This window comes from Poromitra crassiceps, assembly GCF_964638095.1.
Source record: "Poromitra crassiceps genome assembly, chromosome: 13".
In the NCBI taxonomy this organism is placed as follows: domain Eukaryota; kingdom Metazoa; phylum Chordata; class Actinopteri; order Beryciformes; family Melamphaidae; genus Poromitra; species Poromitra crassiceps.
The window spans coordinates 44,374,791-44,393,372 of NC_139644.1; the positions used below are offsets into that span (position 1 = coordinate 44,374,791).

Here is an 18,582-nt window from a genome sequence, read left to right on the forward strand (position 1 = left end):
GGAGAGGAGATCGAGAAGGCGCTGAGGGATGAGTTCCCGCCGACTGAGTCGTAGAATGGACATATATATCGTGAATGGGAGTACTATCGGTGGATATATGATGAACAATGTAAATAGATTCCAATATGAAGAAGACATCAAACTTCATCCAGTTGGTGGCGGTAATGCACCTTTAAGTTGGCTGCCAACCGCCATAAAACACTAAAGAAGAAGAAGAAGAAGGAGTGTGTTTACTTCCTGACTTCTTTTTGCATCTGATCAGAGGATCAGAGCCATGTAGAGAGACGAGAGCCACGTTCGTGTGGAACGCTGCGAGTGACGGTTATACATTTTAAACAGCAGAAATAGTTCTCCTGAAAAGACGTTATCTTTTAGATGTTATGCAAACTCATGAGATTAGTAGCTAATTACAGCTTCCACACGTGAGTCAGCTTAACACGGTTAGCTTCAGCTGCTAGCTGTTTGTGAATTAGCGGCGTGAGATAGCTTTGAGCACGTCGGAACGTTTCCAGCACATTCCGTCACAACCCGTTCTAAACGCAAGGTAACTCACTCAATCCCAAACTATTTTATTTCATTTCAGTTAATTTAAGAGTAAATGCTGTTTTAACTGCTGCAGTTTGCACAGTAACAACACATTGAAATTCCGTTGGTCTTATATATATATATTAGGGATGGGCCGAGTGCTCGTTCATAACGTCAGTACTCGAGTAACGTTTGCGCTGTCCGGGTACTCGCCCCACTCCCCACCCCTTTAAAAATGGTCTAAATCTACGCATGCATCGTTATGTGGATCTGCCAGCATGAACTGCACGGGCGTCAAGTCAGCCACAATGTACAAGTACATCATCCGCTTTGTTGATTTCAAAATAAAAGGCTTATTGTAACGCAAGTTGTAACCTTATCTACTTTGAGTAATGCGTTACAGCCATAGTTTCACGCCATATAACATCACGAGTATTTTGATACAAGGTTTGCTGCTTCGTTCGTTGAAATACCCTTTTCTCCTCCAACGTGCATAAATAAGCTATTTACTTTTGTTTAAGTAACATTATTTTGAAAGTTTTAACCGGAAGTTTTCCAGCTCATCCCGAAAATGGTGGCTGAAGATATGCTCCCGAAGGAGACAGATGCACGCTTCTTCATAGCGCACGTCCGATAAAACTCATTCAAAACTTTGCAGTAGTTTACTGACTACACTGTCGTTTCCCATAACGTTAGTCACAAGAAATGTGGAGAAAGAATCGCTTTTTGGGAGACAATCGTTTCATGGTGATCACTATTTAGCTGCAGCTGTAACGTTAATCACACTGGTCAGTGGTCAGTTTTCACTTTTTGGCAGAACACCGGACCTTGTAATCCGTGGATTTACGTTAGTGTAAGTAAAATTGATGATACTGGACAATGGACATGTATTGGAATTGAGCCTTCGCTTGTTTCACAACAATATTGTCCGCTCCGAAGCGCTAATGCCATCCATCCAACCATCGGAGATGCTGTCTGAGGTAGGCTTTAGACGTTAGCTGAGCGTCACCTCACCTAATATCACAGTCAGTCAGTCCCTCTCCTCACATGCTCCAGGTAGCGCTTTCTCCATGCAAAAATGCAAACGTTATGTGTGAACAGCCCCACACACAGCAGATTACCCCTGCTCCGTCATTACCATAGTAATCACACAGACCCCCCGCCCCCCCCCCCACGCAAGTACTCGAGTACTCGTTCATAATAGAAGGAGAGTACTCGAGTATTTAAATTGCTTAAAATGCCCATCCCTAATATATATATGTATAAACCCTGTGGCCTTACTGGGCGCCCCAAACACTGTTTTGCGTCCAGCCTGCTCACGGAATCGGTGAGAACATGCACTTTTACAAAAATGATTGTCATTTATTTTCTACTTTATTGCCTTAAAGTGTGTGCACTTGTTGAATGATTGGTTGTTTGTATAGCTATTTTGTTACAAAGAGGAGTGAATTATTTTACAATGATATATTTCAATTTATTTTGCACTTTATGTAAAACACTGTTACTGCACCTTAGGTACAGATAACTTGTTTAGAGATGTAATGTTTATTACAAATGCAATATGATGTGATGTACAACAAATGTGAACCAGACACAGTATTGCATAATTGTTTCCTTTTATTTTACGCTTCATGGTAATGCAAATTACATGATGAAAACTACATGTATTATAGAACAGAGAGTAGATATGATGCTGTAGAACAGACAGTAGATACAGTACATTGATACTCATGATACCTCTCTGACCCTGACAGGTCAGGTTTTTTTGTTTGTTCTTCTTAAATCGATCTCTTCGTGACCTTGATGGCGAGCCTTCCCACCTGGATCTAGAGCGAGGACCATTATCCCAGGATACCCCCCATCCCGTGTCGTGATCACTGAACAGGTCCTGCTGCACTCTGCGGTGTGGGAGGCCGATTGCTGCAAACACCCCACACTCAGGCTACTCATTCACATTTCCCCCTTTCACAATCATCTCCCCCGGATACACACACACCCCTTTCCCCTGGACTTTGAACTCACACTTACCTCTCGACGCGTTTTCTTTTCGTTTTGGACTGGATCGTACGGGCTTACCTCTTCCCTTCCCTGGAACTGTGAATTAGTTAGTGGAGTGGCAGTATACACTACTGCAGAAGAGGGGTCGTTTTGGTATTTATTTTATTAGTTATGCCTCCACCGGCGAAGCCAGGCCGAAGGCATTATGGATCCGGGTTGTCCGTCCGTACGTACGTACGTACGGCCGTCCGTACGGATGTCCGTCCGTCCGTCCGTCCGTCCGTCCGTACGGATGTTTGTTAACGCCATATCTGAGGAACGCCTTGACGGAATTTCATCAGATTCGCCTTAAACATTCACTTAGGCTCAAGGATGATCTGATTAGATTTTGGTGGTCAAAGGTCAAAGGTTAAGGTCACTGTGACCTCTCGAACGCCATTTTCAAGCTTGTTAACGCGATATCTGAGGAACGCCTGGACGGAATTTCATCAGATTCGCCTTAAACATTCACTTAGGCTCAAGGATGATCTGATTTGATTTTGGTGGTCAAAGGTCAAAGGTCAAGGTCACTGTGACCTCTCGAACGCCATTTTCAAGCTTGTTAACGCGATATCTGAGGAATGCCTGGACGGAATTTCATCAGATTCACCTTAAACATTCACTTAGGCTCAAGGATGATCTGTTTAGATTTTGGTGGTCAAAGGTCAAAGGTCAAGGTCACTGACCTCTCAAACGCCATTTTCAAGCTTGTTAATGCGATATCTGAGGAACGCCTGGACGGAATTTCATCAGATTCGCCTTAAACATTCACTTAGGCTCAAGGATGAACTGATTCCATTTTGGTTATCAAAGGTCAAAGGTCAAGGTCACAGTGACCTAACAAATGCCATTTTCAAGCTCGGTAACGCCATATCTCAGTAACACATTGACTAAATTTCTTCACATTTGGCTCAAATATCCAATTCTGCACAGAAACGCCTTGATGCAATTTCTTCCTATTTGGCTCCAACATCCACTTGGACTCAAGAATGAACTAATGGCGGAGGCATAAGTCCGCGTTGCGGTCGTTCTAGTTTTGAAATGTATTGATTTGATTGATCTGAATTGAATTGAATTGAACTGAATTTAAAGGTTGAAACTGATAATTCGGGTTAAAGGGTGCACCCGAGATTGAATAACTGGGAAAAAGATTCAACTCAAAAGTGATCACTATTCTGATATCAACACGCTGTGATATTTTTGTCATTGTCTTATTGTTGTTTTTGGTACCAACCATTGTTCATTCTTTATTCTTCCAATACTAAAGAAGCCGGCATATTACACATTTAATTCTTGATCTCTGAGTCTCATTTAAACATTCACTGTGCTCCAGTAGCCGAACCCAGAACCTTCTGGTCCATTCTATTTCTATAAGTGATAGTATTGTTTCTCAATTATCGTAGTAGGTGTTACATGTGCATACATGTATGTTGCATCTCCAATGCTCTGTGATGTCCATATGCAATAAACTTAACCTTAACTCCATCACATACACCACACTCAATTTCACCACCACAAGACTGTATGGGTTGTGGCAGCTGCTGCGGTAGAGGGCCAATCACACGCCGCATTAAATTGAACGCTCGCTGTAATTGGCTGTGAGCAAAACCATACAAATACGATTTTTTTCTAGATCAGTTTACAAAAAAATTATGGAATGCAGGTATCATATGACTGGAGATGTTTAGATCATATTTGGTACCAGTACTACTGGGTTATTTTGGTCGATATCCAGCCCTAGTCCTTCCACCCCAGGTGGGGCCACAGAAGCTTCAATGTGTTGATGTTTTGACTAGCGTTGCCGTCTGTGTGTTCCTGTCTGCCCCCTCCCTCCCAGGTGTTCCTGTTTGCCCCCCTCCCTCCCAGGTGTTCCTGTCTGCCCCCCTCCCTCCCTCCCAGGTGTTCCTGTCTGCCCCCCTCCCTCCCAGGTGGCCGAGGAGACGTCAGTGGTGCTGAGGAAGCTGGGCTACTCGTGCGAGACGGATGACTGTATAGACTGAACCACAAGTTTGTTTAATGCATCATATACATACAATTTAATGGAGCGGCCCAAACGGGGGGCAAGGAACAAACTATTAACAAATTATTAAGGCTCAAATGCACGTGGGATGCTTTTATATCTCATTAATAACAACACTTTATAACGTCGGTTTGGATAGGTCGGACCACCCTGTTCAACTATGGTATATATCTTTAAAGGTTACAGTTACGGCTGAAAATGACAACGGAGATAAACAATAAACAGCTTTGCCGATTTCAATTCAAGCAATTCAAATCAATCGGCAGTTGTCTAACTGGAAGTGACTGTCGTTGGCACAACGATTGATTGAACGGTGATTCGGTCTATAAACGTCACGCGCTCCGCTCCTCGTACCTGTTTGAATCCATCCCTCATCTTTCCTCTCCCTTCCTTCCCGATCACAGCGGCTGTTTCCAGAGAAGCTGTCGAGCTGCCAGCTGTGTCTGCAGTAATCAAGGTGGTGAAGCGCCCGTGTGTGCGCCTCCCTCTGGCCACCATCACCACTGCGGTCATCGTCATCCTGGCTGTTTTCATCCTGGTAAGACGACTCCGCTTCCACCACTTTGAGCCGCTGGTAGAATGCCATCACATGCTCTGCTATTTATAGAGGTACTGCAATTCATAGCTGAAATAGCAAACTTCAAAGCCTGCTGTCCAGTGGCTGTATGTCAATCAAATCCTTTGATCCTTTTACTCCCCCTTAGTGCTTCATCAAGCCAGATTTGACATGTTCCAGTGATAGTCCTGACCGCCATGCAAATAGCGTACACAATGATAAAATGTCAAAATTGTCATCTTCAAGAGTAGCATTCATACATTATCATCAACTATCAACTCATTATCATCAACTATTTAAATAACAACACAGAGACATTTTATTAGCTCATGACTTTATTGGGAAACATTGTGCAAAACGTGTGTTTTCTCACCTCTTCTCAGTTCTCAGTTTCCTGGTCTGGACTGAGGAGGCGAAACGGAGGCAGATGGGTCCAACCCATGGTCCAACCTCACTTGTAGACGGGGAGCAGTGGAACATGCCAAGTGTGGTTGAGTGGGGAGGGGGGGGGGTGTTAATTGATTACAGTTTTTCACAATTGCTTAAACACATTTCCTGATAGACTACCTCACTTTCTCAAAACCCGAAACACAAATCTCAAAACTCACACACAAAATGCAAAATCCTACACTTCTCTTGCAAAAGCACACTTTGCCCTCAAAACCGTGTTAACTGTTCACTAAATGGTATTTTCTTTTCAAATGACAAACACATCATATGAGTAGACATTTCTAAGCACCCATTGAACACTGGTGTGCAGAATGGAAAACACTATGAATGCTTTATCAGTAGAATTATGCCTTTGCATGTTCAGTTTCAGGTTGTGCACATTTTGTCTAATGCGTCATTTGTTTCACTATCATTGCGTCATTTGTTGGGGAAAGCCATAACAAAACTGCCTAGAGATCCATTGTAAGTTACACAGGCCATAGGGGTTAAGGCGGAGGACCTCTCCTCTGCAGGCTCAATCCCTGCAGAGATGGTAGATTGAGAACAGGGTGAGAGGAAGGAGGCGGGGAGATAGATGGCAGAGGAGGGAGGGGAGAGTGAACACCTGCTGTCCTCCCTCTAACCCGTCCACCACCAGCAAGTCACAGTAATGTTATCTGTATGGACAAGAAACGATTCCTGGCATTCATTGCCATGGTGTTAAACTGTGCTGCTAGTATGACTGGGAAGACGGAGAGGACTGAAATGGTGGTTGACGCTGCAAAGAGATTTCTGGATGTGGTTGATGTATCTGGAGCAGAGATAGATAAAATACTGAGAGATGCATTTGTGCAAACTCAGGCGTCTGCATCTAAGTGATATGGAAAGTAATTATGAATCGGAGTACTTTGGGTGGACAGTGTTTTCTACTGTAGCTTACAGTAGGTTGACAGATACTAGCTAGTCCGACTGGTCACACAGCCAGCGCTCTGTCCTCGCTGCTCGTTAAATATTTCCAAATAGCCGTTATTCTGATAAACTGGTCACATATTTGGAATGTTACGTTGTCATCTGAAAAAAATATTGAAACTTTAAAACAGTTTGTTTTTTTGCTTGAAAGGGTTCTTTTTGGAAAGTCTAAAAATTATTACGTAGACGAAAGATGATTACAAAATTACGTTATGCGGAAGTGGAACACATAGGTTGGATTAGAATTCTGTGTGTGTGTGTGTGTGTGTGCGCACATATTCAAGTCTGCGTATTATGCTAAATCAACTTGGACCCCCGGCGGGAAATGGAAGACTGGCGGCAATTAGAATACAGGCGCTTATTGGAAGAATTACGATATATATATATATATGGTATATATGTATATATACCGTAATTCTAGCTAGCTAGCACAAGTCACATTGATGCATTTTTGGCAAGACTCAGATTTGAACCTGAGAAAAAAAAAGTCTATGCAATGTGAATAAAAGGGACATAAGACCATCTGTTGCAATGAAAACAACATTGAAGGATTATGAAGTTGCCATTATCAGTGTTTTTGGTGAATTCTGTTTTTAATTTGGTGTTTTGTTGTTGCTTAAAGGAGTATGCAGAGTTCCAGTACAGGCGGAGACACAGGCAAAGGAGGCGAGGTGACATGTCGAGTCTGCGTAGCAACACTCCTGACCCTGATGACCCTAGCGAGAGCACCTTAGGTATTTCACTGCATTTTTCACCACATCTCACCACCAGTGTTTAACCTTTCATGAACTCGATGTTTGTTGAAGAATGGTTTTTAATTTACTGATGATAAGAGATGCTGCACCATAACAATATTTTAAATGATTTCCTTTGAAAAATGTATTAAACGCTCGCCCGCCAGTGCTTTCTCACCTTGGTTTGTTTTACAAAAAGGAAACTTAGAACATTTTTGGCCAGCGCAGCGCAGGCCCGAGCCAATCTGCCTGCTGCACGCGAAGGGATCTAAAATATTATGCACAAGCTTGCCACAACATGGTCTCCAAAGTTCCCAGTCATGCTTACAACTCGTTCTAGTTGTGAGATATATATATACCCCCCTTCTAAAAATGTGCTTTAGACTTAAGGGGCCCTATTCTCCCACAGGCCTTCGGCGCTAAAACGGGCCTTAAACGCAAAAAAACGTGCCTTGCGCCTGTTTTGGGACGATATCAATATGGCTTTAGGCTGCCAAATGCGCTTTAGGCCGAATGGGCGTGGCGCAGTCCCAGAATGGGCCAAAGTGGGCGTGTCGGCGCTAAATACCGGCGTACTCCTATCTTCCGACCTGCCGTTAATTTAGCGCCTTGCGCCTTTGAAAAGCAGGCCTATTCAGTGGGCCAGTCCCTCCCCTCTCTCCTCTGTCACCCTTTTCTGTGTCACTCTCTCCCTCTCTCCTACTGACAGGAGCAGGCATTGGTGTGCGTTTACCAGTTTATTGTGAAATAAATCCTTCCGCGTTGAGTTACTGTCACAAGCCTGTGTGACAACGCTTCCAGCCTGGGTAAAACAACTCCGTCCGTACCGCTTTGAGGCTGCAGGCAGTCTGACAGGCACAATACGACTGTCTCTCTCTGACTGCCTGTGAATGCCCCAGCATGCAATTGGGTACTACATTTCGCTACTAAATAGCAACCAAATGAGGCGAAATAGATATAAAAGGTCGATCTAAAATAATGTGTAATGGTAACACAGCCTGCAATTGTAGAACATTTCAATATTGGACCAAATAAATCATCGAAATTAAAACACCACCCTAAGTGAAACATATATGTCCTCCTGGGCCTATATATATCCTTTGTCGATTTAACGTCATTTAGATAAGTGTCAGCGGAACGCGCTTCAGAACGCGCATGTGCTATACTGTGATGTCCGCTCCAATAACTTCGCCCAACTTCACATTTAGTTTTACAATAAAAACACATTTATGCAATGACTTTACATAATGTAGGGTATATTTATGTGCATCATTCTACCTGCAGCAGGGGAGAGAAAACGATATCGTTCTGAACAAACTTTCACCAATATAAAATTAATCTCATCATATAGGGATAGGCTATATTTTTGTAGCTGATGCCTTTAGAACATTATTTTCACTTTGATCTTGCTATAGTGTAGCGTATTTACATGCTTGCAGTATTGAAACTGCAGTTAGATTGGTTTGAGAAGCATAATAATATGGAATAATAGCCTATAATGCAGACAGACAGACTGGATGAAGGGAGGGGGGGGGGGGGGGGGGCAGAGCGTTTGGCTTTCGTCTGGTTTTGCGGGATCACTGGAATTGGAGCTAAAAAGGCAAGCGTGCAATTCGTTTATTGCAGTTATCCAATGAGCATGACGGTGCATAATTTTACGCTTAAAAGGCGTGGTTGTAATGGTTGAGGCTGCGTCTAGCGCCAGCACGACGATATCAAGTGCGCTTGTCCACGCCCACTGATTTGAGCTGCGCCAGGCGTTCGGCCTAGAAACAGCGCCGATGCAACGATAGGGACCAAGGTGTTAATTCATATAGTCAAATTGTATTTTTTTATTTTGGCCAACATTGAAATATTCCACAATTGCACGGTGTGGTAAAAATAAATATCATTATTATCTACTGTTACTGAGCTAATTAGGTAGGGCTAGCTCTTTCAGGTTTTAGCAGTGAACAGGATGGGGTGTCGGTCAGGACACAGAATGACGATGAGGAGACATAACTTCTTGGTTGAACAGTACTGCGATCCAGTATTTATTGTTGTGACATGTAGTATTATCATTAGTCTGAAATAACACAAATAAACCACAATTAGGCACTTAGATCTTCAGGGCTACAGAATATAAAATACAGTGAAATTAAAGCTATATATTTCCCCATATTACGAAATTAAACCAAGACCCATTTACAGTAAACATAAAATATAACAATAAGCATTGTAATGCTCCTTTCACCATAACATAAAGCTGCATACAGCCGAGTAAGTTACTATAGTCGACTCTTAACAGAAATAAACCAATTTAACCTTATGTATGGTTAATAAGATCACGGAGGGCAATGTCGACGCCCTGTGGCCAAACAAGGTACTGCTAATGGCGTCCGCACACAATGGAGTTGAGCACACATTCCCCCCATACATAGGAATGCTATCTACTTAACAATTACAGCAGCAGAAATAAACACTTCAACTTAAGCACAGATCACAATAAACTGAATACTCCAGTCAATTAGCTACCAGATAAGCATTGTGACAATTGCAACGGAAATATCTCTCCTCATGCTGAGCACACGTAGACACACGGTGAAACTGGCAAGATTTAACATAAAAACAACAACAGACACTTACTTTACAGCATGGACTCAATCCTAGAACGAATGTCACAAACTGGAACACACAGGACGAACTAAACGGCAACATGGTCAAGCTGAACTAAAATGTGGGGCACACTGAAGTGAACTGAACACACTGCCTTAATGAGGTGCAGGTACATGCATTGCATCATCTCACCAGTTAACAATACTCTTAAATACAGCTACCACTTATTTAGCTTCATCTGGTTGCTTCCTTGTCAACTTATGAATGCCACAATGCATCTTGGGACATTATGCAAATGTATGTTTGTCAGTGTGTCTGCGTGTGTGTGCTCTGCTCAAGCCCCACCCGCGGGAGACATTAGGAGAAGGGCTAATGGAGTATAATCCGCTTTTAAGAGCAACATCTGTGAAACGTTGCCATAGCTGTGGCTATTTTATGCAACGTCTGCATTTCATTTCTCACTTAACAGGATTCCTCTGAATGTGGGTGTTAGGTGTGTGGGCACAGGTACTTTCCTAGTTTCTTTCAGTGCCATTTCCATGGGCATCCTCCCTTACAAAAAATGGTTGAAAAAGTAGTGACACTATAGTTGTCAAACTGGTGCAATTCTAAGCACGACGACGATGACAACTATGATAATCAAGTAAAAGGGTCTCGCCTTTGCGGTCAGTCTTCCAGATGTTTTGATTGTTTTTCACCTGGTTGCATAAATGCTAAACAGGTTTTTTCTGTCGTGTTCCAGGCTCTTGGTTCTTTAGATGACGATGACCCTAACATTCTCCTGGCCATCCAGCTGTCACTCCAGGACTCTGCGATGGCAGGGGGGCCAGCCACCAGTTCCTCGCCAACGAAGAGTCGCTCGGCGCCATCGGCACCTCGCTGCCCTCCCGGCTGGAGCGGAGCGCTCCAGGCGTGGAGTGGAGGTCCTCCCCAGAGCTTCGCTGAGCAGCTCAGAGCTGCTGGAGCTGGGAGATAACCTGGCCAGGCTGGGCAACATCAACAGCCAGTACTCGGCCAGTGTCTCCGTGGCGTCTCGGCACTCGGAGAGTCACCGGCGGAGCTACGGCGGCTCCGTGCCCATCCCGGTGGCCCCGGGCGGCAGCAACTCATCCACGGGCCTCTTCTCGTCCTCCAGCGACACCACAGACTGGACCGCATGCGACAGCCGCGACCCGTCCTCGGCGGCGGCGGCCAACGCTAACCTGCTGGGCAACATCATGGCCTGGTTCCACGACATGAACCCTCAAGGCATCACGCTGGTGCCCTCCACATCCACCGACACGGAGACGGACGTAGACACACTCCCCCTGGCCGGAGGAGGCAGCCCGCAGGATGAGGAGAAGACGGGGGTCTTCGTCCTCCCCGACAACACAAAGCCTCCTGGAGGTAAAACAGGCGAATATCGAATATAAAACCAATTTCACCCCGGTTATGTGGCGGACGTTCGATTTGTGGGAGGTGTGGGGACAAGTATTGTGATGGAAAAAGGTGTATGGTAGGAAAAGGAAAAGATGAGGTGAAGTGCTTGCATTGTGGCGGAAATCATCATGTGGGGTCAGCACAGTGCCCTAAAAGAGTTGAGCAAAGAATAGTGAGCAAGATTAGAGAGGAAAATGGAATATCATATGCAGAGGCAGTTAAGATGTCAGAGGTGAGAAAGGAAGAATCAGAGCAAAAACAACCGGAGAGGGAAAAGGGACAAACTAACCAGAGTAATGTCATTTGCATGGAAAAGAAGCAATTCCTGGCTTTCATAGCCATGGTTATAAACTGTGCTGCTAATTTGAGTGGGAAGACGGAGAGGATTGAGATGGTGCTTGACGCTGCTAAGAGGTTCTTAAATGTGGTGGATGTATCTGGAGCAGAGATCGATAAAATACTGAGGGATGCTTTTGCGGAAACCCGGACAACTGGGTCTGAGTGACAGTATGGACAATAATATATTATTAACTGGAGCACATTGGGGGGTGGTGGACACTATTTATTTTTTCATAATTGATATCTTTCACCTGCGGAGGGCAGTAAGACGCCAAGTCTGACACTATACTGCTGAAAATCTGAAAGAAGAAGAAGAAGAAGAAGACCTGTGAGAGGCAGCAATGTGCCGCAAGGCATCCAGTCTGCCGGAAAGCTAATAGACCAAATCAGCGGGATGTTTACATTTACTTCCGGGTACCCCTGAGGTCCACACATTATAATGGCGGTGGACGGCACAAACTGACATGTTGAAGACAAAAACAGACAAAGAAGACAAAAATGGTTCGTCCGTGTTGTGTTGTTGTTTAATATCATTCATAACAACACTTTCACTAACGTTAGTGGAGACCAGACTAGCTAATTTACCTGTTGGACCAGACTAGAGTAGACTTGAAGCTAAATTAAATTGACGTGGCGTCAGTAGCTCTGTCTGTACCAGGCTCTTTCTCGCCGAGAAGAGCCTGGTGACGCGAGGTTACTCTGTCTGTAACGTTAAAAAACAGCGAGTTTGATAGACAAACAAACGTTATTAGCTAGCTAACACTACATAAAACAAACACAGAAGAAAGGCTAGATACGTCGGACAAGCATGTTTACCAACCGTTTAACCATTTAAATTGAAAGTAGTCGGCCGAAAACAACGAGAGGGTTTGACAGCATTTATTTGACAACACGCACATTTAAACCTGCCGCCTTCCCCAAGTGGTACCCGGAAGTAAATTTGTTTACATGGTGACGTCACGGTGATTTGGTCTATAGAAGAAGAAGAAGAAGAAGAAGAAGAAGAAGATTGTTTGTGATGCGAGCTCCTGTCTAGCGCTAGGTTGTTAGCACTGCAGTTAGCCAGTCGACTCGACTATGCGTTATAGTTCAAAGTTCTAGATAGCAGTTTTAAGAAATACGCGTCGTTTAAACCTGTTCATCTGACTGCATATTGTTTTATTTCGAGGTGGAAATGGCTGCGGCATAATTTGCTCACATGTGGTCGTATTGACCTATACACTTGTGCTAACGCTAGCTTGTTTAGCAAGCTTGTTTGTTTACTTCGTCTTCCCCACTCTGGCTCCTGTGCACGGATTTCCATTGTAATTTCAGTTCAACTAACGTTAGGGAGTGCCGCACGTATAAGGTAAGGCGAAAAGGCTAATTAGTTATTATCTATTTGGAAAGCAGGGTCAAATAACCCTAGTCTCTAAACAGTAAAGTGTCACAATGCTTTTGAATTTAATTACAAATTAAGTAAGGCTCTGTTAACGTTAAGCCTCGGGGGTTTAGATACCCATTGAACCAAGAACAACCTTCCACCTAACGATAACTTTCCAAATCTCTCAAACAAGTCTGACACCATAAATTGGCTGCTGAGCCCAACATCAGCTGTGTAGTAACGTTACTTTTACAGCAGAGAGCGTGTTGCCTCCTGGTAGCATGAGAAAGTAACAATTCAGTAACTAGTCACATACATTATTTACATACAGTTTTTCCGATCAACTCAACAGGGTTGTTGTTCAGCATAGCTTTACCCACTGACAATCTTTTATTTACAGTTTTAAAAGATTTCCTCGACATGTTTCCCAGTTAGGCTTTGGTGTTGTTTTTTCCTCATTTTAGATGGTTATAATGCATTCCTAAATCCTCTTCCACTCCAGAATAGAATTATATTTTTCAATGTAACGTTACACAGCATGCTGCACTATGGCCCCTAACTAGATGTTCTAGAAATTAATGTACCAGTCCAGTCCACTAGCCCCCAATTAAGTTATAGATGGCTTTGAGCCGCTCTTGTTTTATATCTTCTTATTATTAAAGCCTTACCACAGCAGTACAACAGACCCTTTTGCACAGATTTTTTACTTATTTCCCATACTCTGTTTTTGTAAATGTATCCCCTTTCATTTGCTTTTAATAGACACTATTATGTGTGGATCTATTTTTTTTATATACATCAAATGCACAACCTGTTAATCTGCAGATGTGTATTTTTCTTGTATGCAGGTATTTTTAATCTGTTCAAGTTAACCATGCTCTGACTTTTTTCTCTCTCAGTTTGAGGCTATTATGTTTTTAATAATACAACAAAATAGACAATATTTTTCCAGTTTTTTGTGTGGCTTTGGCTTTGAACCACCGACCGTAAATATGGATAGTGATTCTGGTAACATCCTGACCTTTGACCTTTGCCTCCAGATGTTTTTGGTGGGACTGACCGGCGGTATCGCCTCAGGGAAGAGCACAGTGTCTTCAATGCTGCGGGAGCTCGGATGCCCCATCATTGATGCGGATGTGGTGGCCAGGAAAGGTAGGCCACTCCCTCTCTCTCTGCTGGTCCTTTAGGCCACGCCCTCTCTCTCTGCCGGTCCTTTCCAGTGCAACCTCTTCTGGTTCACAGAATGAATATACTGTATAGAGATACTGTAGAGAATTAGTGATGTCACGGTACCAATAATTCAGTAGTCGACTCGGTACCGGTACTAGTGAATTTCCACGGTACTCTGTACCAATTTCGGTACCACGGTAAAAAAAACAGACTGATATTTCTTCAACATATTCTCCTTTATTAAAGTATGCAACCATTTCCAATGAACAAATGGCATGTAGCCTTCAACTTTAAAACAAAACAATGTGCTTCTGCTTACTTCTTACATTCAACTCTGTATGGCAGTGAGGGCAGACAGTGCAACACCAGTGGCATGTAGCCCTCAAGTATTGTTTATTGAAAAAAAAAAAAAAAAAAAAAAACGATACGCTCGGTACCATGCAAAAACAGTACCGAAGTACCGAAAACAATGTAGTACTGACTAAGTACCGAAGTACCGAAAACCGTGACAACACTAATAGAGAATATATATAAAGATATAGTTATGGACAAAACAAAACACTACTTGGTTAGGTAACAAAAAAAAGATTAAGAAAAGCATTTACATTATGTTAGGTTATTTAGCAGATGCTTTTATCCAAAGCGACTTACAATAGTACATTTTGGCAACAGTAGTGCAATCAACTGTGCATCACAATCTTTATCAGCGAAGACCTTAAAAGGTGTGTGTGTGTGTGTGTGTGTGTGTGTGTGTGTGTGTGTGTGTGTGTGTGTGTGTGTGTGTGTGTGTGTGCGTGCGTGCGTGCGTGCGTGCGTGTGTGCAATAGGGATGTAACGATAACCGGTTTTAATGATAACCATGATAAAATTCCTTATGATACCGTACTGTTTCAAATTTTCATTATCGTTAAAACTGTGGTACCGTGATTATAGTGTGTTGAAAAACATGGTAAATACTGTCCATTATCAACCAAAGTTGGCAACCTTCTCCCAGATGCAAATGTGCAGCCTTGGAGAAATGATTTAAGTGAGTTTATCAATCCTTTTTGGGTCCGAGTTTTCAATATAAAACGTCGTAAAATGATTTCAGTGAGTCTCGATAATGAGGATAACCGTGATAGTTTTGGTCACGATAATCGTGATGTGAAATTTTCATACCGTTACATCTCTAGTGTGCAATACAACATAACAGCAAAAAGACATAGGACAATTGGGCAGTGTTAAAACTAGACATTAGGTGATTAAGAATAGGGGTGTCACAATATATCGTCCCACGAAATTTCGCGATAGTAAAACGTCACGATATGTATCGTTGAGATGAAATCTCATATCGTGAATTTTTTTTTTTTTTTTTTTTTTTTTTTTTTTTCCAAAAATAGACAAAGAAACGTCTTTGTTTGTTGAAGTTCAATGTGTGGAAAGTAGTTCAGTTGAACAAGTCTCTGAAGAGACACATGAGAAGTTATACAGGAGAGAAACCATTCAATTGAGTTTCTGGCAAAACTGTTTACTTGACAGGAAAAACTGAAGATGCATAAAAAATAGACTAAGAAAAGTCTTGTTGTTTGAGTTTGAAGAAAAACTGAAGATGCATAATGAGAATTTATACTGCTGAGAAACCTTTTAGTTCAAAGTAAATCTAAGTGACGGTGTAACTCATTCTATTTCAAGATAAGCATTATCTCCAATCTCATGTTTTTTCTAGTTGTTATTGTAATAACAATTTCCCACAACAGCATGTTTTGTATTTGTGCATTTCAAATAAAATACTACTTTTCCAGTCATATATTGTCATTATTCAAGTTAAAAAAAATATTGTTAAAATCGTATCGTATCGTATCGTTATCGTGAACCCAGTATCGTGATACGTATCGTATCGTGAACTGAGTGTATCGTGACACCCCTATTAAGAAGACAAGACAGTACAACAGTACAGCAGTTTACCTTGAGTTGGGAGGTTGGGTTTAGCTAGTGTGTAATTATGTGACATGTATGATGTCAAGTGGCATTTGTTAAGCACCAACTTCTCACTGCCCGTGCCTCGGTAACAGTGGTGGAGCCCCACAGTGCTGCCTACTGCCGCATCGTCAACCACTTCGGCCCAGAGATCCTGCTGGAGAGCGGGGAGATCGACAGGCAGAAGCTGGGGCAGCTCATCTTCGCCAGTGAGGAAAAGAGGAAGCTGCTGAACTCCATCACTCACCCAGAGATCCACAAAGCCATGCTCAAAGAGATCCTCCTCTACTTCCTCAGAGGTGAGGGAGGAATCAGGCTTACATGGCTCAGTTACAGGTTGACTTGGGGGGGATTAGCTCACTGTGAGGCCATCAGATTTTAGGCTGTTCTTCACAAAGCTTCCTAAGTAGGGATGGGGCCGATCCAATATCGGTATCGGGTGCCGATACCGACATAATTCACGGATCGGAATCGGATCAGAATTTATATATATATATATATATATATATATATATATATATATATATATATATATATATATATATATATATATATATATTTTTTTGCAATTCCAGCACGGGCCCATGTATAATACTATCCTTCTTTGCCTTGTATATTTTCTTTATTTTGTCTGCTTTTTGCAAGGTAGGCCTATATTTAAAAAAAAATCTTTAATTGGCCAAATCTTTGCCTATGCTGTATATTCAAGAAAAATATCGGTATCGGAATAATATCGGTATCGGCAGATATCCAAATTCAGGTATCGGAATCGGATCGGAAGTGAAAAATGTGGATCGGTGCATCCCTATTCCTAAGCATAAGAATTGCTCTTAAATTAAAAACAGGAACAACATTCCCAAGTCTATAACATTTTAAGAGGTGGAGAGTAGTAGGTGGTTGGTATACATTTGATCTTTGGTGGTCAGCTTTTTAAACTATCACAGTTCTTGTTAATCCAAACAAGTCTTTATTGGTTAGAATTAGAAATGTTGTATTCAAACCCACAATCTGCAAATGGATGGTAATGATAGTAAAACATAGATGGGTGTTACATTACATTTAAATTATGTTTCAGCTTATTATTGCCTTCAAGGCCAAAATAAACCACTGCTTTATGGTTATATTTCTAGCTACATAGCTACAATGAAAAATAAATCACTTATTCCTGTAACAGCCCCCTCACACTCTACTGCAACAGAAACCCAGGGGCATACGTGAGTCGAGTCTTTGAAAACGATGATAAATGTCACAACTTGTACTGACTTCATGCCTGGCTGCACGTGACCGCTCGTGTCAAAAATAGGCCAGACGCAGAAACGCTCGCTGCAGGGCAGGAGCCGCCTGCCCCGTGCCACGCCACAGCCGGTGTGGTCCCACCCCGTGCCACGCCACGGCCGGTGTGGTCCCACCCCGTGCCACGCCACGGCCGGTGTGGTCCCACCCCGTGCCACGCCACGGCCGGTGTGGTCCCACCCCGTGCCACGCCACGGCCGGTGTGGTCCGTCTACTCCGTTAACAAGGACGCCGAAATTAAACTATCCACATGCTTCCATTTCCAGTGTGTTTGCACCGTTAGAAGGTAGTGTGTCTTTGTGGGGGGGAAATGTTCCTTTCCAAATAGAACCTTTTCTAAATAGAACTCATCTATTGACAGAAAACTTTTCTTTCTGTCTAGATAACATATTATGTAGGCAGCTGTGGCTCAGGAGGTAGAGCGGGTCGTCCACTAATCAGAAGGTTGGTGGTTCCATCCCCGGCTCCTCCAGTCCACACGTCGAAGTGTCCTTGTGCAAGGCACTGAACCCCAAATTGCTCCCGATGGCTGTGCCAGCACCCTGCATGGTAGCTTGCCGCCACTGGTGTATGAATGTGTGTGTGAATGGTAGGGCTGGCACGGATCAGAAAACCCACGGATCGGATCGCGTGACGGATTTTGAGCCACGGATCACGGATTTTTCGGATCAGCAAAAAAATATATATATCAGATTTTTTCTCTCAAAATTAGATTTTCGATTAGATTTTTTTAATACTATTATAATTCTCTAACCATTTGTTGCCCTGCACAGCTCAAAAAATATTTTTTTCTCATAAGTGACACAATGTATGCTTTTACTCTGAAGGCAGAACGACCCAACTTCCTGTTTTAGGTGGCACTGCTATGCTTAACTTCGTGGCTGTTGCTTGCACCAGTCACATGACACGGGTACAGACCTACAGACCAGACCAGGTCAGTCTGGAAATATAACGTTGATGCTACGTTAAGCTACTCAGTGGCCCCACGTGTTGTTTTGTTGTTATGTGTCCTAAGGCAACATTTCACCGTCCGGTGATAATGTGTTTGTGAAACGTGTGCGCGCGTGTGTGTGTGTGTGTGTGTGTGTGTGTGTGTGTTGTGGCTCTCGTTATCTTGTGCAGCGCGCAACACGCTGATCGCATTCCTGTGCTTTTTCAGAGGTGTTGAAATAAGTTT

General features: G+C 43.0%; 1 protein-coding gene across 1 annotated transcript; it reads left to right on the top strand.

Moving 5' to 3' along the window:
- Window positions 1–278: 278 nt before the first annotated feature.
- On the top strand, window positions 279–16,325 carry LOC310787556 (ankyrin repeat and IBR domain-containing protein 1-like). Its single transcript, XM_083649012.1, has 8 exons — window positions 279–544; window positions 4,400–4,569; window positions 4,987–5,120; window positions 5,522–5,628; window positions 7,159–7,270; window positions 10,608–11,251; window positions 14,027–14,138; window positions 16,208–16,325. The coding sequence occupies exons 6-7, from the start codon at window positions 10,624–10,626 to the stop codon at window positions 14,113–14,115; spliced, it is 717 nt and encodes a 238-aa protein (XP_083505138.1). The 5' UTR covers window positions 279–544; window positions 4,400–4,569; window positions 4,987–5,120; window positions 5,522–5,628; window positions 7,159–7,270; window positions 10,608–10,623; the 3' UTR covers window positions 14,116–14,138; window positions 16,208–16,325.
- The last annotated feature ends 2,257 nt before the right edge of the window (window positions 16,326–18,582 follow it).